Source organism: Oryza brachyantha, chromosome 12 (assembly GCF_000231095.2).
Source record: "Oryza brachyantha chromosome 12, ObraRS2, whole genome shotgun sequence".
In the NCBI taxonomy this organism is placed as follows: Eukaryota; Viridiplantae; Streptophyta; class Magnoliopsida; order Poales; family Poaceae; genus Oryza; species Oryza brachyantha.
This window is the reverse complement of record NC_023174.2, coordinates 15,317,095-15,339,656: the sequence shown is the minus strand read 5'-3', so window position 1 is coordinate 15,339,656 and position 22,562 is coordinate 15,317,095. Positions and strand designations below refer to the sequence as shown.

The 22,562-nt window shown below is 37.1% G+C and overlaps 2 protein-coding genes across 2 annotated transcripts; both read left to right on the top strand.

The window, feature by feature from the left end:
• Positions 1-745: 745 nt before the first annotated feature.
• LOC102708207 (CBL-interacting protein kinase 4) lies at positions 746-2,296 on the top strand. The gene has a single exon (XM_040529563.1). It carries the CDS (start codon positions 843-845, stop codon positions 2,175-2,177), a length of 1,335 nt encoding a protein of 444 aa, XP_040385497.1. The 5' UTR covers positions 746-842; the 3' UTR covers positions 2,178-2,296.
• A 14,615-nt stretch (positions 2,297-16,911) lies between these two features.
• LOC102707926 (ethylene-responsive transcription factor RAP2-2-like) lies at positions 16,912-22,341 on the top strand. The gene is made up of 2 exons (XM_006664656.3): positions 16,912-17,208; positions 21,390-22,341. Exons 1-2 carry the CDS (start codon positions 16,968-16,970, stop codon positions 22,049-22,051), a joined length of 903 nt encoding a protein of 300 aa, XP_006664719.2. The 5' UTR covers positions 16,912-16,967; the 3' UTR covers positions 22,052-22,341.
• The last annotated feature ends 221 nt before the right edge of the window (positions 22,342-22,562 follow it).

Below are 22,562 nucleotides of genomic sequence, written 5' to 3'. Positions count from 1 at the left end.
ATACAGTTTGATCCATGAAGCTGAAAAGCCACATACACAGAGAATTGACCCCAAAACAGGGACCTTATACTACTGAATTTTTTTTTCTATATAGTTTCTGCAGAATTGTCACTGTGTTCCAAACAAGACCTTGAATTATAATAAATTGGGTTGGTGGCCACATGGAGGAAATTAAACATGGTGATATATATTATATTTTCTGTTGTCATCAGGTTCAGCCAAAGGCATCTTGGTGCAGAGATTCCATCCCCCAACATATATATGGCCCTAGGAGGGCTTGCCAACACTATATATATGGTCCCAGCAAAGCAAATATCAATGGCCAATTGCAACATGCCATGCCACCACCACATTGGACACATCAACCCCACACCTCAAACCAACAAAAAATAGCATGATACAGTTGAATCAACGTGTATTTTTCAGTACGCAGTAAATTGAGTTTAATGTTCGAGAACATACCTAATCAAAAATAAATCGCGTAAGATAATATATGTTAAAAACTATAATAATTTATCAGGACCAGACATCATAGACGACCACACACACAATTTGGTACACATGAACACTGACCAGAAGCTACTCTAATGTTGCACCACTCCATTGGTTGGAATGTGCTCCTTTATACCAATGATGATGACTAAGGTTACACTAACCATGGTTTAGCTAACCCACCCAAGCTACTTTAGTTAATTAATTGGAGTAAATAATAGCTAAGCAAAACTAATTAAGACACCAAAACCAAGTGAGCTCCATCATATAAAACCATCACACACCTAAAGCCGTACATGTACACAACTCATTGGCATAGTTAAGCTAACCTTCGAGGTGTGTTGGTGTCCATGGCCATGGACGCGAGGAGGAAGAAGAGCAAGAGCGGCGGCGGCGGCGAGGTGCTGCTCGGCAAGTATGAGCTAGGACGGTTGCTTGGGCGAGGGACGTTCGCCAAGGTGTACCTGGCGCGGTCGGTGGGCGGTGGCGAGGCGGTGGCGGTGAAGGTGATCGACAAGGCGGAGGTGATGGGCACGGCGGGCATGGCGCCGCGGGTGCTCCGGGAGGTGGCGGCCATGCGCCGGCTGCGGCACCCGCACGTGCTCCGCCTGCAGGAGGTGCTGGCGACGCGCGCGAGGATCTACCTCGTCATGGAGCTCGCCACCGGCGGCGACCTGCTGTCCAGGCTCGCCGCGCACCCGCGGCGGCGGCTGCCGGAGAGCGCGGCGAGGAGGGTGTTCATCCAGCTCGTGGACGCGCTGGCGTACTGCCACGCACGCGGCGTCGCGCACCGCGACGTCAAGCCGCAGAACATCCTCCTCGACGGCGGCGGAGGCCTCAAGGTCTCCGACTTCGGGCTCTCCGCGCTGCCGGACTCGGTCCGCGACGACGGCCGCCTCCACACCGCGTGCGGCACGCCGGCGTACGCCGCACCCGAGGTGCTCCGCCGCAGGGCCTACGACGGCGCCAAGGCCGACGCGTGGTCCTGCGGCGTCATCCTCTTCGTCCTCCTCGCCGGACACCTCCCCTTCGACGACTCCAACATCGCCGACATGTGCCGGAAGGCGCACCGCCGCGAGTACGAGCTCCCGCAGTGGGTGTCCCAGCCGGCGCGCCGCCTGGTGAGCCGCCTGCTCGACCCGAACCCAGACACCCGCGTCGCCGTCGAGTCCCTCGCCACCCACCACCCGTGGTTCAAGCGCTCCCTCAGCGTCGACTCCCAGCTCGACGGCCTCCTCAACGGCCAGCCGGAGCGCGCGGTGGCGTTCCAGGCGCCGGCGCCGCTCAACGCGTTCGACATCATTTCCATGTCTCCCGGCCTCGACCTGTCCGGGCTGTTCGGCGAGAGCAGGACGAGCAGGGAGAAGCGGTTCATGACGACGGAGTCGCCGGAGAGGACGCTGGAGCAGCTCGGCCGCGCCGGCGGGAAGCTGGGCTACGTGGTGGTTGGCAAGAAAGGAGTGGAGTTCCTGCCGCTCGGAGGGCTGTCGCCGTCGGGGATCGCGGCAATGTCGGTGGAGATGTCGGAGGTGGCGCCGCCGCTGATGCTCGTCGAGCTGCGGCTGGAGGTGGCCGCCGGCGACGGAGACGGCGAGGTGCAAGGGTTCGGGTGGGAGCAGCTGAGAGTGGAGCTAGGTGACGTAGTTAGGGCTTGGCATAGTTGTGAGGATTTGGGTGAACTCTAGGGCTTTTTTGTAAATGATAAGGGACTCTTTTGTCGCATGGAAATGTAATTGTAATTGTAATACATATAGGGGTGATTGTTTAAACGAAAAATAATCTGTGAATTTTTAGTAATTTAAAAGCTAAGGCTAAAAAAACAAACTGCGATGAAGAAGCCACCAAATTAACTCCAAATTTAAGGTTGAAAAAGTTTAAATTTTAGCTCCTAATCATAGGTAGAAGCGAAAAGATGCGGATGATAATGTACGTATTAATGCTAGATTTATTTTCTACTCATTTCAAGTTTACATAATTAATCGGGAATTATTAGAAACTAATACTATATGTTGATAACGCTAACATAATCTGTTAACTTGTTAACCACTATACTTATTTCTATCAACTGTGGGATGATTCTTGCATCACAACGGAAATTTACACTTTAATGGTTCCATTTTCCCTTATAAGCTATAAGGAAATGGTTATTCGTAGGTGCTACTCCCTCCGCTTGAATATATATAAATATAAATATATATATATATCTAATATTTGCACCCCTATTATAATAATTTATTTTATGCCCCTCCCCTCATATGGCCCAAACCCACCACACACCCCCTCCAAAGACCCAAAACCTCTCAACTAGCCTGGTCAAAGCCCTCCCACGCCGATCAAACCTGTGCTTTGACCTTCCTCCACATCCCACCTTTGCCACTCTCGTCTATCTAAAAGTGCAGTAATATAAAAAGATAAATAAGGAAGAATAATCCAAAGATACCATGTATGATTAAACGATGAGGCAGAGGCTATAAGGGAGATGAGCCACTTCTACGTAATCTTTAATATAAAAAGATAAAAAAGAGTAGATTGGTTAAGCCATGATTAAAATTATTACACCAGAGCGAGTATAGATGTGATATGTTGCATGCATCATCTCTTAATTAATAAGTTGCTTACATGGATAAAATTAAATAAATATAGCATCCATCTCTATTGTAGAACTTGCTCTTAGCTTTTATTTTGTTGTCTAAAAAGGATAATTATATGCACGATGGCATATGATTTTGATCATTTGCAAAATAGTTTAAGTCTACATGTTGGAGACTCAGTTTTTGTTGTTAAATTGTATATAGTACGACGTTGGCGACATTGACGGATTATTTGCATTTGTATTTTGCATCACCCAGACCTAGAATTAGAACATGTTGAAGTGGATATGCACAGCAAGCATGCCGACGACATTGATGCAATATTTGCATTTTACGGTGTAGGCCTAGCTGCCACAGTTAGAAGTTTGTCATGACAATGGAAGCGTGGTATATATGAGTAGACATGTCAAGAAAAATACCACGTGAATACATGCATGACTACACAAAACAATTAATTATTTGTTAGTGAGATAAATCAACGTGATTTAAATATATAAGATTAAGTTTCCTGATAACTTCTGTCGTTTAATTTGCCAAGTCTTTAGAAAGTGATTTGTTTACCATGCATGTTTATTTTCCATCGAGAATTAATGTAATGACAACCATGTATGGAAGCATATGAATTCGAGATAATCAACATACCACTATGCATTTTTTCAATAAAAAAACTCTACCCATCTTATACACAACAACTTAATTTGATTAGTTTTCCTCCACTTTCTTAAAAACTACACTAAGAGCTGACTTAATATCAAGTTACTCATCATGATAAGCAGGAAGAGTAAAGAAAGGGTGACAGTTGTAGCATAGCTACTTTAACTGGTATTTATATATGTCAGATGCTTTTCCGATTATCACGAACTTCTGTGTTAGACACACAGAATCAGTTTATTTCATGCAAATCTGACCTTTTCATTCATTTGAGAGTAACTTCAATAGTATAGCCAACTACTAGCTCCAATTTATCTATAGTCAATCTAATAGTCAATTCATATAATAATTACCTACAAAACATTTGTACATGGTCTCACATGTCATATACACACTCTGTCTTAGAGTCCGTATGCAGCTGGCTACAAATTAGTAGTCCACCTCTCTTCTCTCTCCTCTCTTATCTTTTTAAAATATGCTTATAGCTGGTTTATAGACTGCTATTGTACCTGCTCTGACTGCATATACTGATCAGTTAATCGGTCTCTAGCTAGAGTTGCTCAATTCTCAACTCAGAAAGAGGGATGGATACGAGTTTGAATATGGAAAAGATTAAGGAAAAAAAGTTGAACGAGTATTCAGAGTTCTCTTTGGTAAAAGTTAAAAAGATATCATGCTTGCTCTGTCCTGTACGTACAATCAAGAATATCTTGCTCTTTCGAGGACATAAACATTAGAGCAATTTTATCATTATTTAGTAGGTACCAAGAGGTACCAAATTTTTCAGGTACCTGTTGATACCTTAGGTACTAGAATGTACTAAATTTTACATAGAAAAGAGTAGTGCCTCGTGGTATCTATTCAAGGATAGGAAAAAAAACTCTAAACAATAACACTATGTCGCACCATCATTTCGATTTTTCAAGGATGAATTGTGCCTAAAAAAAAAAAGTGTAACTGCTCTCATTCTGAAAAATCTCGGTTTAAAGTTCAGGTGCCATCATCACTGTATGGGTGGCTTTAGCATTCATTCTATGACCTGTCTGAGGAAGATATCATAATAACAAATCCTACTTAAACAAAGTCATTAGATGGGTTTGATCAAGCTGGCTCCCATAGCAGGCTGGAAAAGTAAAGATAAACATCATTGCTGATCACCTACTATCCTACTACTAACCCTGTCCTTGCTTTTCAGCAAGAATACAAGCTGCAGTCACAGGCCAATGTAACTGACATATTCATGTACCAATCAGGTGAGTTAGATTCATAGCATGAAGACACTCCAAAATACAGTGACATGTTTGGCTCAATTGTGGCCTGCTTGTACACAAAACGGCTGTTCAGATTTCAGAGTCAGGTGCATCATTCAATTGGGGAGCCATGTCTGGCCTTCTTTCAGTAGAGCAGAGGTGTTCATGCATCAGGGAGGAGAATATTTCCTTTTTTTAGACTAACTCTACTCTGTTGATGATCTTGGATGAGATTAGTGTTAGTGTATGTATGTGAGAGAGATGAAGAGGGTCACTTTCCATGTATCTGTTCATTTTCTTGCATCCAATGAAGGTTTCTGTCGGCTGAATTTTCTGAATGATTTGATCGATACCCTGAAGAAAGTGAGAGCGAAGGCTGTGTGGTAGAGTTCATGGCAGCCGTTGGTTTGAGGGGTCTGAATTGACAGGTCCCTTAGCATCATGAATTCATGAGCTCATGACATACCATGAATGTGACTATACATGTTAATAACATCAACTTGCAATCAAGCAAAATGGTACATGAAAGAACCCATTGCTGGAACTGACAAGGGAAAAAAAACATTATTTCCTGGAAAAGAAGTTGCAAAGATAACAGAGTAACTGTATCCACTCATTATAGAGTTTTTCTACCATCCTCGAAAAAAATATTTCGAGATACCACATTTTTCAGTATAAAAATTAGTACCTTAAAATATCTTATACCTTAAGGTATTAGAATTTTACGCTAAAATTTTTGACACCTCAAGATACTTCTCAAGAATAGTAAAAAAGCCCCTTTTTATATTAGTAACTGAATGCTTAAGTTATGCTGGTTTATTTTGGAAACGCATAGTAGAAGTTACATGAGCTCAAACAGATGTTCAGTTGACCAAGCTGAAACCCAAGGTTAATTGCTGTTGATAGCACCCATTGATGAACAAGAACACATAGTCATGTCATGATGATAGCTCTCCGAAATACAATCAAAGTGACCTTAATTTACTAATTAAATTTTCTAGATGACAAGATGGCAAAGACGTGGATCTAAAGAGATGCAAGTTGGAAAGAGTTAATAGTAGATTAAACTGTGATTTGACCTGAAAACCAGAAAAGAAACAAACAAGTAGTGCTGCCAAAAGAAGTAGTAGCTTAGAAATTCAGCCCATCTCCTAATTGGTTCATGGCATAGGCTTATTTTCTGAACCAAGATGGCCACTCTAAACTCTAACCTCATTGATCAGTAAAAAAGGTGAAAAGGAAATCACTGTTTGACTAAACTAGTTAGGCCACACCCATAAGATGTGACTGTTGCATTACTAGTTTGCAAGCATTTGGATGTACCTGATTAATTACCCTAAGGTCTATGAGCACATGAAAACAATGATATATATATATATACACATACTCCAACAAGACAAAGTGTTGGATAAGTGAGTACATATCAACTTCCTAAACATATCTGCCATAGATTTGTGCTTATCAAGGCATCATATCATATTATGGAGGAGGATCGATGATGCCTATAATCCAGGAGTAATCCAGAGAGCATGAGAGATGTCCTAGGTCTGAAACCATATATAATCTCTTTGCATTAAACTAATGAACCACTTGACCATCCTGCTTGAGTCTCATTGGAAGGAAGTACAGAAGAATATGTTATCTCCACTATGCTCCAAAAAGTGCAGCGACAAGTCATCGTCACTCGATCAAGAACAGTTTCAGACACATCGTGGATCTGACCACCGATGGCTGCTGCTGCTGCAAGTCTCTGCTGTCTGAATATATATATATATATATATATATATATATATATATATAAGGCCCTCTTTAGTTTGTAAAAACTTTTTGCAAAAATATTACATCAAATCTTTAGACACACATTTAAAGTATTAAACTTAGTCTAATTATAAAACAAATTTCAGATTCCGCCTAGAAACCACGAGACGAATCTTTTGACTCTAATTAATTTATCATTAGCACATGTTGGTTACTGTAGCATATATGGCTAATCACGTCCTAATTAGTCTCAAAAGATTCATCTCACGATTTCTTCTATAAATATGTAATTAGTTTTAACATTCATGTATATTTAATAATTTATTTAGATATCTAAAAATTGATGTTTTTAACTAAACGGGGCCTAACAGCGTGGCATTATCGGTCATCGTCGTCACAGCATATACGAAGATTCTTTCGCACAACCGTTTATGCTACCTACAGCAACAGGAGCATACCTTGTTTTCTTCAGAGACCTACTAATCTACTATCATGTCCTGGGCCTAAACTTCATTGACATAATGTATGGCAAGGGGAAAATAATTGAAGAGTAAAAATACTTATTTTGTAAAGAAAGAATGTATCTTCAAAGATGGTACAACGAGGATAAATACAAACTACGATAAAAAAACCCCTAAAATCAGATACAAATTTAAGCCAAAAAACTTAAATTTTAATTTATAAATATAAGTATAAGCGAAAAGATGATGGCGTGCTAATCTACTCGGTCATGAGCCAGAGTCTAGAACTTGAACTCAAGGAGACAAAATACCAATGCAGAGTTAACTGGGGGCAGAACAGAGTACAAACAATTTCGCTGCACAAAAGGAAGAAGTCTTCATCGGAATGTTGCGTTATATTGACGGCCAGTTGCCACCGGAGAAAAAAAAAAGAGAAGATTTTATGGGCCTAACTCTTTGCCATTGGCAGGCCCATCTGAAAACATCAGAGCTATGATGAATGGGCCGGGTTGAAAGAGAAAAAAAAACAATGTGATTTTGCCTCCCTCAACTATATAGCAAGTTTGGTTTCCATCCATAGAGCATCTCCAAGAGTATCACTTGTTATACTTAAATTTGGTAATTTTGTAAAAAAATATCCTCCAAGAGAGTGGCTATTTAACTTGCCATGTCATTTGAATGGCTAAACTTGAGTTCTCAATGGCCAAATCTAGTAACTTATTCCTTCACTAGCACAATTGCTATCCGTGGGTTCCACATGGGTGGACCCTCTTTTCATCCTCCCCTTGACAGGATTTGGAGAGTGAGCATGGATAGTCTCTTGAAGATGCTCTATGAATTTGAGTTGCCAAAACTAAAATGAATGGCTAAATTTTGATTTGAAGAGTCAAAATTTAGCCATTCTCTTGGAGATGCTCTTAACCGCAAAACCGGGTACCACGTATCCCTTATCTCTCAAAACCGGTAGGAATGAAGTGCTAAGTTAGTTTGAGCCTAGTCTTTGCTGACGTGGCTAGCTTGACCTGATCATCATCCTGCGTGAAACTGATATGTCATTAGAAGCAAAATTAAAAAATTAAAAATAAAATATACATGGCCCATATGTTAGCCAAACAAAAAAGATAGAGAGGGAGATATTGAGGAGGAAAATAGGTATAGAGGCTGACACGTGGATCTCATTGTCATAGACTTAAGATAAAGAGAAAGGATAGAGATATTGTTGGCGTAAAAAACGAATTTGACTTACCAAATTGAGTGACCAAATATATATTTGAAGAGTAAAATTTAGCCATCCTGAGATGTTCCAAATATATAGTTCCATGTTCTTACACCAAATCAAGGAAATACTTTTCAGTTCCCAGCTTTACAGAAAACTGAAGTGTAATGTGCACAGCAAGAGGCCAAGCTCAGCTCTGATCCATTTCTACAGGTCGCCATTTTTCTTGGCATTGTTTGTCTAGACTGAGCAATGTTTAATTCTTCTAATCGCGATGCATTCAATTTGTGCTTTGTAAATTATTTTTTTACCGCAAATTTTGTAACGACGAAATGTGGCTTTTTCAAAAGGGTGGAATGATTTTCCCATTACCTAACAATAAAACAACCACTTAAATACTACGAGACCCAGCTATGTGCTCTTTAAATGAACTGAAATTAATTAATACCATAGGGCCGTTTAGCAAACTCATTTTTTAAGTGTGCAAAACTAGCCTATACTCCTCTAAAATATACTACCTCCGTTTCATAATATATGATGTTTAACTTTTTTAGTTATAACGTTTGATCATTCGTCTTATTCAAAAATTTAGTATAAATATATAAAAGAGTGAAGTGCACCAGTGGTCCCTAAACTTGTATGCATGTGTCATCTAGGTTCTTGAATTCTCAAAATGTATTTTTAGGTCACCGAACTTGTTCGGAGGTGTCATATAGGTTCAAACGGGCTCCGACCCGCTCCATCCGCTGATGTGGCATGCCACGGTGGTGTCTACAAGAAGGGAGAGAAAAGAATAAAGAGGAGAGAGAAATTGACATGTGAAACCCACATAGCACCACCAACACGTAGGCGTCACCATGGCATGCCATGTCAGCAGATGGAGCGGGTCAAAGCTCGTTTGGACCTATATGACACCCCGGACAAGTTCAGGGAACTAAAAATGCATTTTGAGAATTAAGGAATCTAGATGACACATGCACATAAGTTTAGGGACCGCCGGTGCACTTTACTCTTCTTTTAATAATAAACTAAGTCACAAGCAAAATAAATAATATTTTATAATTTTTTGAATAAGACAAATGATCGAACATTATAAGTAAAAAAGTCAAACATCAAGTTAAGATGGAATACATTATGATACTATCATTCTAGATAAACATGTGTTTAGAAGGTTCTAGCTAGCTACGATACTATCTCTATCACAGAGTTTTTAAGCGTATCATTTTATAGTTCGAGTTTAAAACAAAACGAGTTGAACGATAAGATCACACTTTAATTAGCTTACCTAGCTCATGGATGCATGTAACTTATCTCTTAACGATCGCCATATGTAATTACCCAGCACAATGCAAGTTGAGTGCGTTAGGCTGCAGGCCAGGTCCTTGTTTACACCGCTACCTCCGTTCTTAAATATAAAAAAAATTTAAATACATTTAGATAAATGATTGTTTATATTTATATCTAGAATCCTATATTAATCCCTATAAAAAAACGATTTTTATCACCAAATTTTAGGTGGACCATTAGATAGCCTGTCTTATGATGTGTTCAATCGCAAGGGTGGTACACATCTGTCTACGAAAGTTTAAGGGTTGTTTAGTAGGCAAAAATTTTTGCTAAAGGGTCACATCGAACATTTGATCGGACGTTGGAAGGGGTTTTCGGACACAAATGGAAAAACAAAATTCAGATTCTGCCGGGAAACCGCGAGACGAATCTTTCGAGTCTAATTAATCTGTCATTAGCACATGTAGGTTACTGTAGCACCGATGACTAATCATGTCCTAATTAGGCTCAAAAGATTCGTCTCACAATTTCCCCCGTAACTGTGTAATTAATTTTAATGTTCATGTATATTTAATGTTTCATTTAGATGTCCAAAAATTCGATTTGATGTTTTTGGAAAAAAAAATTTGGAAACTAAGCTAGGCCTTATTATGTCAGACAGACCGATAACTGCAGAGAACCATCTGAAAAATGATGGCATTATTACAGGCGGTCACTAATAGGATCATATGTTAAAACCGATTATCCCATACATTCTCTTTAATAGCCCGTTTGCAATAATATAAAATTTAAAATAATACATACGTCTACCTAATTTTTTTCATATAAAGTCGGATGAATATGATTTTTATATGAAAATTATGGTTTGGATAAGATCTAAAACTTTGTACTTATTTTTTTTCATTTGACATTTTTTACACGCTCAAAATATTCATTAATATCTTACTTTATTTACAAAATCTTAGATCTACATTTCAAATGATCTCAAATAAAGATATGATCTAATAAAAATTATACAGCTCAACTAGATCAACTTTGTAATTGATTACATTTCGATTTAACATTATTTGTAAACATTATAAGTTTAGGAGATGTGAAGTTAAAATAATAGCATCTTGCTTTGTAAGTATTTCATAGTGTTAGTAGTAAGGATGAATGTGTGTGCATAGGATGTCTTGGGTTCCAATCTCATAAGCAACACATGTGCATATATTGATTAAAAAATATGACGGGTAATATATGAGTTTGCGAGTGTGTAAGGATGCGTTTGGTTCGTGGACGAGGTGGGTTGGGTTGGCTCCATCCCTGGACTATAGGATGAGTTAGTTCTATTTTTCTGTTTGGTTGGATGAATGAGTTGGACCTGTTTTTTATTTGGTGGAAGGGATGAGATGGGATAGGTTGGACTTGTTTTTTGTTTGGTTGAAGGGATGAGATGAGATAAATGTTATCTCTCATATCTAAAATAAAATATTAAATAATAGGATTAATATATGAATAACCTATAGTAATTGAATGTATATTTATACAAGTAATATATTTTAAATAAATTTAATAAATAAAATGGATACCTCTCTATGCGTCATGATCGTCCTAGGACGGATCCGTCCCACCGTTCTGGTGGGATGGGTTGGACCTGAATATAGATGGAATATTTCTCTCCTGGGTCCAATCCATTCTACCTATCCGTCAACCAAACAGGGTCGGGGATGGATTGGCTCTGTCCTAACCCATCTTATCCCTAAAACCAAACAAATCCTAATCCTAAGGTGACTCGTCGTCTTAGACGGAAATTCATTTCCCTCAGACAAGCACACTAAATAATCCGATTAGGATAATCAACTATCTCAACCGGATGGATTGTCCATCTCTAAGGTGACTCATTGTCGTAAACAGAAATATATGGGTACATGAGCCTGTGTATGTTGCTTAAAAAATAAAAATATGTTTTAGTATTGACATAAAAAATAATTTTTATACCATCGACCCGTATAAGATTACCAATAGTAGTATGCTATATGAGTTGATATGAGTTGAGAAAGGCTTATTATGGCAGACAGAAAAGGACAGCTGGACCAACAGCCTGCTTTTGACCGTCCGTGAAGATGGGTGCAGTAGTAGTGATTTTCTGTTTTTGGTTAGGTGCAATTCACCAGGTCGAGTCACTTCCTTTATTGGCCACTTGCTCTTGTACTAGTACTACGTTGATGGAGTACTGTACTATTTGGACAGAAAAAGATGTACGGATTAACACGTTGTTAATTACGACTGGTGTCACATGCTGCTAGCTGCAGCAGCATCATCATCATCATCAACCGTACGTACGCTCTGTCGCGTGGAACAACCTAGAGCCGGTTTATTTCCATCTAATTTATAAGTATCTATCACATGTAATGTTAATACTAATTAGAAATATTAAATATAGATTATTAATAAAATTCACTTATACTCTGACTATTTCGTGAGATGAGTCTATTGAGCCTAATTAATTTATCATTAACAAATGTGGTGCTACAGTAAACATTTAGTAATCATAAATTAATTAGGCTTAAAAAATTTGTCTAATGAAATAGCCTTTATTTATGCTATTAGTTTGGTTACCAATCTATATTTAATATTCATAATTAACATCCAAACATCCGATGTGACAAGAACTTAAAAAAAGTTTTTTAATCCAAACACCCCCTAATACTAGCACAATATATAAGCTTTATGATTAAATTTAATTATAATAATCCTACCTCACCAAGGTCGTGACAGAATTTACTAATAGAGTTATTTTTTATTATACTTGAAAAAATACCCCAGGATATTATATTTTTAGTGTAAAAAATTAGTATATTGAGGTACGCACAATATAAGTACAGGTATTAAAATTTTGCACTAAAATTTTTGATACCCCAAGATACCTTTTAAGGATGGATGGTAGAAAAGCCTCTAGTAATGTCACTCTGCCCACATTTATACTTAACGACTTGCACTTTTTTAGAAAAAAAGAAATAGATGATATATACTTTTTATATCGTAACACTTTCTGTTCTTACATAAATTCACTCATGAATGAATGGATATAGTTTGTATATATTTAGATTAATTAACATCTATATAATACATAAATCTAGATATTAAATAAGTGAACGTCACGATTGATTAAGATCAGAAAGTATATAAATAAATTAAATGAGTGATACTACATTGGAATTGATTAAGATGAGATATCAAACTACCCATATTATATTACCAGATAAAGTTTAAATGTTAGGTTTCCGTGTACTCGTCCGAAAAAAAAGTAAAATGAGTCTTCCAACAACAAATTAAGGGCATCTTCGAATCACAGGAATTTTAGAAAAAATAGTTCAATTTCTCTATTTTTCCTCTGAAAATCTTTCAAACCGAAGAGGCGCTAAAGGTACATCAGCTTAGAGTTTGGATTTCTAGAGATAACTTAGAATTCCATATTTTGGATTTTTTTAAGATACTCTTTAATAATTATGAGTTGTTCGTCACTTTAGATCCAAGGACTTTGATCGTATTATACTACACCGATACCGATAGTAGATGCAGTAGAGAAGTTTTATAGAGGTAAAATGAGAACTAAAATATATAACATTCCGATAAATTTATGTATCATATATCGTGTTAAAATAGATTAATCGATAAATATATATTACCAAAGTTTCAAATAAAATTTTTAATATACCTATTGAAAATACATGGTTGGATTTAAATTTACTATACTACTACCGTTAGCAGTATGAGGTACCATAAAATTCTTGCATATAAATTATATACATTTATCAATGAATGAATTTAGGCGAGGCGAGTAACCCTTACGAGATATAAAACAGAGGTAGTATATATATATACACGTGGAGTCCACTCTAAACATAGCATTTCTCGATTAATTTTGTATGAAAAGAGAACAAAACCGTAAATTTAGTGCTATGCAAGTATATACGAATGGACCCAACCAATGTGTTAAATGGGTTACATGGATCTAGCGGGTACGTAATTGTTTGATTTTTTTTTCATAAAAAGCCAAATAACATATTTACAAATAAAAAATAATTTGTGAATAAAATTTTTATATATGTATTATTAGCGATATAAAAGCAAATATTGAAAAATAAACTTCGATAAAAATTTAAACATTGACTAAGTAAAAGCAAAAGATGGGAGGGATAGAAATTGGAGTGTTACAAACAGTAATAACCCTATAGATATGCGAGCTTTTTATTTTTTTAATGAGCTCGATCATATTAAAAATAAATTAATATATATTAAAAATCGAAATATTATATTAAAAAACTCAAATCAACTGCGGCAGCGAGCTCAAGCCGCTGTGTAATTAATTTGTGTCCACCCCGTAAAACATTCGTGAAACCCATTTCTCCTTCTTTAGAGGAGATTCGATAAATATACGGAGTCATTGCAATCTGTGGGCAGGACCATATATATTTTTGTATTTGGCAATTATAGCGACATCAGTATTATGTATAAAGTAATTGCAATAATATACCTTAGCTGATGGCTACAAAAATACCATACTATCTATCTCAAGTTAGCACTAAAAAGTGAGAATATTCCTCCGTTTTAAAAATATAAGTATTTATATAATTTAAATCATATGCAAAAAATAAAGGATATATGATATTAAAATCTTGTAATAAAATATAATTATTTCTCTACCGTTCGCAAGACTACTTATCATCTCAACCATTTCTCGTTCAAAACCTTTTTCTAATTTTATCATCTCTCATCCTCATTTATTATGGGATGCTATAATTGCCTCATGTTAACCTTAATCTTAAATAACCTATGAATAATAATATTTTAGAACAAACTAATTACTTTATATCTAAAGTCACCGCCTGAAAGCTGACGGTTGGAACTATTTTGCTCTCTTGGGATAAGTATAGTGCTTGCTCTCGTGGAATAACTGTAGTGCTCTACCTGACGTCATTAATATTAATTTTTAGATCTATGCCGACCATTTTGTCTTATCCAAAAATTTTATGTAAATATACAAAGTTATAAACCATTGACTGTAACACAATAATTATTACTTATTTAATTACTATTAAGATAAATTGGCAAACGTAGATCTAAAAGTCAAAGACTTCAAATAAAAAACACGGAATAAGTATAAAAGTAAAATGCTCTTCACTTTTCTCATTGTATTCGCTACTTTCACAAAGTATAATGCAATGATTGCTCCAAAATGCAATTATTTTGAAACAAATAAGAGAGGAAAAAAATGATCTTATTTTGAGATGGAGTACTGCTTCTGCATAGCTCACGGTGGCAATCGTTGTCAGCTGTAGAGATGCTTATGCATGTATCCTTCATACCAAAATATCGCAACTCTCAGCATTTAAAATTTGTTCAAAATGATATATTACCTTAGTTTCGTATTGTAAGACTTTCTAGCATTGTCTAAATTCATCAATTGATAAATGTATATAATTTATATATATGTCTAGATTTATTAGCATCTATATGAATCTAATAAATCTAGACAAGGCTAGAAAGTCTTATATCGTGAAACGGAGGGAGTAACAAATTCCATAACCACGTTCTCTTTTTCAATCCTCTTTTCTTAACCAATCATAACTTTTTATAGTTCTACCCGTTTTGTTACAAGGTATGCTCGGCGCTAAAAATCCTTATATTCTACGGGGTCGGCACAGCTTTGCTATACCTGAGTGATTATAGAAGGTAGCTAAAGTGTCAATTCAGTAATCAGTATATACTCGATCTATCCTAAAATATAAGTATTTATAAGATTTGATTTTTTTACTACAATATAAATTAATATTTCTGCACTGACTCGTATGATTTTAATCATACCAGCAGTGATTCTAGAGTTAATAAGATGCTTAGAAAAAAAATCTAATCAACTCAAATTTAAAAAGATCACTAGAATGATTAAACATGAATCTTTTAACATATATTTAATATATACTAAATAAGTTAGAAATACTTATTTTTTGAATAGTGGTATTATACATAAATATTTAACTCTATGTCACCATTACATTTGACACTTAACTGTACCATTGTATCAATGACATATGTACCCTAAACGATGTATTCCGTAAACATGATACTCCCTCTGTCTCAAAATAAATCAATCTTTTATTGATTATCTATAATGTTTGACTATACGTCTTATTTGAAAAAAATACGATTAATATTTTTATTTTTATTAGATGATAAATTATAAATAGTAATTTACGTGTGACTAATTTTTTTTAATTTCTTAAAAAAATTTAAATGAGATGGATGGTCAAATTCTGGATTGGTTTTTTTATGGACGGAGGAGTATCTATTTATGAAAAAAAATGCCCCATTATACATAAACCTGGGCCGTTGGTCCTGCGTGCGCCCAGGGATTGCTGGCCGGAAATGGCATAAAAGGCACTGGCAGCAATGCCACTAGCTACTGTAAGCTATCTATAAGCTATCTAATGGGTATTTATAAACTATTTATAAGATGTACTATATAATTTTTTAATAGAAGAGAGATATAAAAGCTATTAATTAAGAGATAGTCTCTTACACGTATTTTAATATCAAGTAAGGATGAATGGTGGGGTTATTTGTATTATAAGTTTTTTTGCTAAAAGTTAAATTATTGAAGAAGTTATCTTTTAGAATGTTTAGAGATAGTATGCTATCTCTATTGTGTTGGAGGTGGCCTAATGGTAGCAGCAGGTAGCTAGGGTCCTTTGGAGCTGAGGAAAAGCACATGCACAGTCGTGCTGTGCTGCAGCAGATGGCAGGTGTGCGTGGCCTAAATCAACTTGAGCCGCGTGTGCGCCTCGTCCCATCACTCTACGCCCACTGCTGTCCCGTTCTTGAGCCGCGAAACAGTATATTTTTTCACGCTTAGACTCCACGGTATATTTTTATAAGAATAAAAATTACTTTAAAATACTACGACAGTCTATTTTTTAATTTTTTATAATTAATAACTAATTAATCATATACTAACCCACAAATAGATTTTACCGTGACAGATAAATAAAACACAGCCGAATACAACTTCGTGTGAAGCTTGGGTTGGGTTGGGTTTGCTTCGCTCTCTTCCATTATTGAACAGGGGCCCGCCGGCGATGTCGTCTCCTCCTGCTCCTCTTCAGTGCCTCCAGCTAGCCGGAGACTGATCGAGTGCTTTCGCTACTCCTGCTGCAAACCCGGTCTCCATCCATCCATCCATCCATCTAACCTAACTACTCGATCTCTATCTGCATTGCCCATGTGTGGAAGAAACCCCGACAACCACCACGCCCTCGCCGTGGTGCCGGCGTTGGCCGCCGAGATGGCACTGGAAAAGGAGGAGGAGGAGTATGATGAGGTGGAGGAGCAGGAGGAGGACGACGACCGTCGTCGCTTTGAGGAAGAGTTCCTCAGGTTCAGCATGATGGAGGATCAGGAGGACGACGACGAGGTCCTCGCCGTCTCGCCGCCGCGCCGGCCTCCGGCCTTCGGAGCCAGAGGTACTACTACTGCTTGATCGATCTCCGGTCTCCTCTCATCTCTCTACAAGTATATATATATATATATCGTCTCGCTTTATTTACTTGCACCTGTATGTATACGTACATTCCTTCTTGGATCGTCCTTGAAATAATTTTGATCTTGGCATATTTATATATTCTCTCCTCACAATCTTACTTAAGTTGATGGAATGGAATGTGTTTTCTTTAGTTTTTTTTATTAGATCTGGAATCTACACATCAAATCAAGTTGGATGTATATATTACTCCAGCAGGTCAGGTTGCGTATACTTTGACATTTCTAAGGTTCAGCTAGCATTATTCTATATTTATACTTTGACATTTCTAACTAGGATCTTCGTATATATATTTTTCTTGTATCTTTAAAGAGGAACACAGGTAAATCATCCACGCATAACTAAATGAAATATTACTTCCCATATATTGTGACACTGATCTACCTATTCCACAGAAAATTACACCGATTGGGAACTTTCAAATTCCAAAAATTAATGTAGATATGTTTAGCAAACTATATATGTCTGCAGGAAAGATTATATCTTGTGTACTGAAACGCAGTGATGCCGTACTATTGATCTATATGATCTCTTGGGCTTATAGGTTGCAAAGGACACGCTATGAACATCATGCATGTCCAAGTCCCTTTTATTGGGTCATCCAAACGGACATTGTAACCATGCTCCTTATCCTTTATAAAATAAAGAAAAAAAACAAATTAACCGACATTGTAATAACCATATATACAACATTCTTATCTTAAAATAAAAGCATAAGGGAAAATGCAAAAGGGCATTATTTAATTAGTACTAAAAAATACATACATATATATATATATATATATATATATATATATATATATATATATATATATATATATATATATATATATAGCAGCGCAACTGAATATATATAATTCTAGTATACATATACTAACTAACCTGATTATATGTATATACGTTCAGCCACATGTAGTACACTGCTGCTATGGTAAGCCAACTTTCCTTTTACTTCTACGGCAGCTGGTTTTCATATGTTCCTTATATAGCTAGCTAGCTCATCTCTCGTCCATCCTTAGCTAGCCAAAATGCCAAATTCAGCTTGGCTACTGATTAAAGTGGTGAATATTTTTTTTCTTAAAAAAACCAAACTACATATTTACAAATAAAAAATAATTTGTAAATATAACTTTTATATACATATTCTTACTGAACTAAAGACTAAAGTTATAAAACAAACTTGACGAAAAACTTTAAAATTAACTATAAAATGTTAGGTTAAAATTTTAACTTTGGTTTATAGTTAAACATAAACAGAAGCGAAAAAAAGGGATAAAATGTTTGTTCATGAATTGGTTTTTATCCACAGAAGATAAATATGGATCCAGCTAGCTAGCAGCTTAATTTCACGTGCATGTATATCAGTGCCGCTCGCTAGCTCACCGTTTTACCCAGTTAGATTCATGAGTCCTTTGCTAAGCAAAATGTCAAATCCAACTTGGGCTTCTGAATTGAAATAATGCCGGTTCATTAACTGGCCATTACCCAAGAGAAATGAACCCATGCATGTAGCCCATAGCTTTAGGATTCGTAAATGTCCCATATCCAACTTGGCTAGCTTCCGAAATTGGTCATTATCCATATAAGATAGATAAAATACAATCCAACAATCGACATATAGGGGATTGTTACAAAGAATGTCACACAGTACACACTTCTAATAGATTAATTGACACACACCTAACTGTTCAATAGTACAAAATTAACCATGCATGTGTCCGAAGCAGTGCATTGAGGGGATCGATCTACAGCTATAGTATATTTGAAGAGTAATTAAGGTGATAGGCAGTGTGTTTGCATAACTTTGGTCATAAAACAAAAAAAACACTTTATTAACTTCTCCAAACTATGTTAACAATTAATGCTTACCATATTACCATTTGATTAATTGGTTGTCAACTTTTGTAGGAGCTGTACTTGTCGTATGATATATTTACATCAAAGTGGTTAATTGAATTGAACGAATGAGACCTAAATATATAGCTCCGGGGAATATTTATTTATCGGGAAATTTTGCTTGTTAAGATGCTAGTACTCTCTCTGTTCCACATTATAGAACTTTTATATGTGTGCTAATGAATATATACACACATTGATATATGATATATGAGTGAATCTCAACAAACCTAAAAAATCTTATAATATAAAACGGATGGAGTGTTACTAATATCACAAAAATATTTTACCTACGTTATCCATGGTTTTGTGGATTATAGATATCCCACCCCGATGATCCCAGAATTGGTTAGTTTTCTAATAAATTTGTAAGAGAAATTAACTTGATTACAAAATCTACAAGGTTTGGTGCCAGAAAATTAATGAGTTCAAACGAGTTCAAACTTTTAAGAAACAAACTCATATTTGGGAGGCAGGATTTTAATGCAAGGAGCAAAGTGATATGAGAAACTGGACCCTATCAAATTTTTTTAATTATATCACACCTTGATGATTTCAGAGCTGGATTTCTAATAAAATTGCAAGACATCAAATAAACCGGATAAATAATTATCAGGTTTGGCACCGGAAAATTATTGACTTAGTACAAGTTCATTCTACAAAGGAACAAAATTAATAGCCACACATATGGGAGGAAGCTAGGATATTTATGTAAGTAAGAAAATTAAGAAAATTGACCTTTTTTTATTTTTCCCGGTTTAATTCTACCCTTGGTTCATTTCTGTCAAACATTAACCTTATGTGGTTATATGCTAATTGTTATACCCTTTCAAATTAGATTTGCCATTTCCCAAACGGCTGATTTTATACAATAATCCTGTGAAAATACTATGCATGACCACTGTTGTCTGATCTTCTACTGTTATCTTCCTGGCCACGGTATTAATTTCTCTGTGTGTAGTATAAAGTTTCTTAATTAAACGTAATGAATTAGATATGCTTGCTGTGATGATGAAGCCTAGCTAGCTAAATAATAAACAATTAATATAAGTTGTATCTACTTAAAATGAAAATTGGTTAGCTTTGATAGTATATTTTCTCCTAACAGTTCCCTAGCTCATGCTAGTACTGGCTATGTCGCCAATATATATATTTCTAATTTGATTGTTCAAATTAATAGATAAATCTGTAGTGTACATGTCTTGCATATCGATCTAGTCCCTCTATATCTGTTTGTGTTCTCTTGGTGGTACATGGGATTAAATCAATGTTTTCTCTTAAAGTTTCCATATACAACTTTGCATTTGCATTTACTAAGTATATACTATTTTTCATATATGAACAAAAAAAATGGGGCTCAATATATGTTTTCATTGTTAAAATATGATACGGATTGGTTCCAGTACATATACTTAAAAATGGAATTCTACTTCTAGTTGCAAACCATTGTATAAACCAGAATGTTATATGGTCATTGGGGTACTACTTACCAACTTTGAGAGTAAATTTTGATACTCTTGCAAGTACGTACTCCTCAACATATCAAGTAATTAAGTAGAATACTATTTCTCTTTGATATATTGATTACATCAAGCAGCAATATTTTATTATCTTTACTGCATAATGATCAAATTATTAATTGCTGGCAAACTTGATTGGTAATTCATCATATCCTGCATGAGAGACACACTACATTGATCTGGCATCCTACTTGAGCTGAAACCATGTCAATTATTTTGACTCTGTTTAAATAGCTGGTTCAATTGGCACACGGCGACATGAATTGCTGGGTATGAAATTTACAAGATTCTTGTCTTCTTAAAGATAGAGGTCGCCTGGATCAATATGAATAAACTCTATGTACAAAAGAAAGAGAATGAAGTAATCAACAAAAGTAAAGTGGGAAATTATTAGAGTGTTTAGTTACCCTGCATCCATTTACCTGATACAGGACTGTTTGCCAACTAAATATGTTTATTTCCATGTGCGGTTTTTATTATATATAGAAAAAATCTGATCGGCATGCATGGTATATATTCTCTAATAGATTTCTGAATGTATTTACGCATGTGAATGTCAACGGACATAACTGCACTGGATTTTATCACTTTGCATTGAACATATATCCAAGTTAAGCTAGTTAGGTTTGTTCAGATCTAATTTATGTGAAATTAATTAATGCTGCATGAATTATAATAATGCATGCAGATACTACATCAACTGTCCAATCTGTGACAATGCTCGAGACCGGCGGCGATGGCACTAAAGCCAAGCGCCGCCGCGGCGGCGCGAGGCGGCCGGCGAGCAAGCACGGCTTCCGCGGCGTCCACCAGCGCACGTACGAGCGGTGGGCGGCTGAGATCAGGGACACCGTCATCAAGGGCAGCCGCTTCTGGATCGGCACCTTCGACACGGCGGAGGAGGCGGCGAGGGCCTACGACGCGACGGCGCGGAGGATCTTCGGCCGCAACGCCAAGACCAACTTCCCCGCCGACGACACCTGCCCGGCGCCGCCACCGGCGGCGAAGACGACGACGCCCTGCAGCTCCTCCAAGCGGCCAAAGAAACACAACATGATTGGCGGTAGCGCCGCTCCTCGTTGTCGTCGCGGCGGTGACCATGGCGCCGCGGCGCCACCTCAAGCAGCTGTTGCCGACGGAAGTGTTCATCTCGCCAGCCATCCTCCGGCGCCAGCTGCCGTCGATATGCTAAGCCTAAGCACCGCGGCGGCGCAGGCTCTGGAAGTCACTGCCGGCTGGGAGTTCGAACCGTTCTTCCAGGAGCTCCTCGTCGGCGTCTCGCCGCTGGAGCACTACCGCGGCAGCGGGAAGGAGCACGTCGCCGGCGGCCTTGATCTCTGGAGCTTCTGATCGAGCACTACGGTGCGTACTGCCATTGTCGATCGAGATAGTGGACAGCGAGGCAGAGTTATTTGCTGCTGTTGATTATATATCAAGTAATGAAGCACGCATCCGTTCATGCATGCTAGTTAAATTAATTAATTAAGTACTGGTGTAGTTATTAATTAGTAGTGGCTTGTACGCAGATTAATTAAGAACCCCTTTAAATTAAGTATGTATTGCTACTTGCTACCAGTAGCTAGGTTAATTAATGTACTAATAATCATTATTCGTGGCTTGATCCATTTATCATACGATCGTACTAGCATGCATGTTAGAAATATGATCCGAATTATTATCTATAACGTATTTGGATTGTATTATTAGTTTTCTAGTAGGTTTCTTCTAAACCGTTTTCTACTTGGAGTAGGGCTAAGATTAATTTCCTAATAGAATTCTGCAATCATTTCCCTACTAGAACTCTTAGATTTCCCGTTATATAACTCTCGTAAGCTGCACAGGAAAGACGCGATGGCTCGGT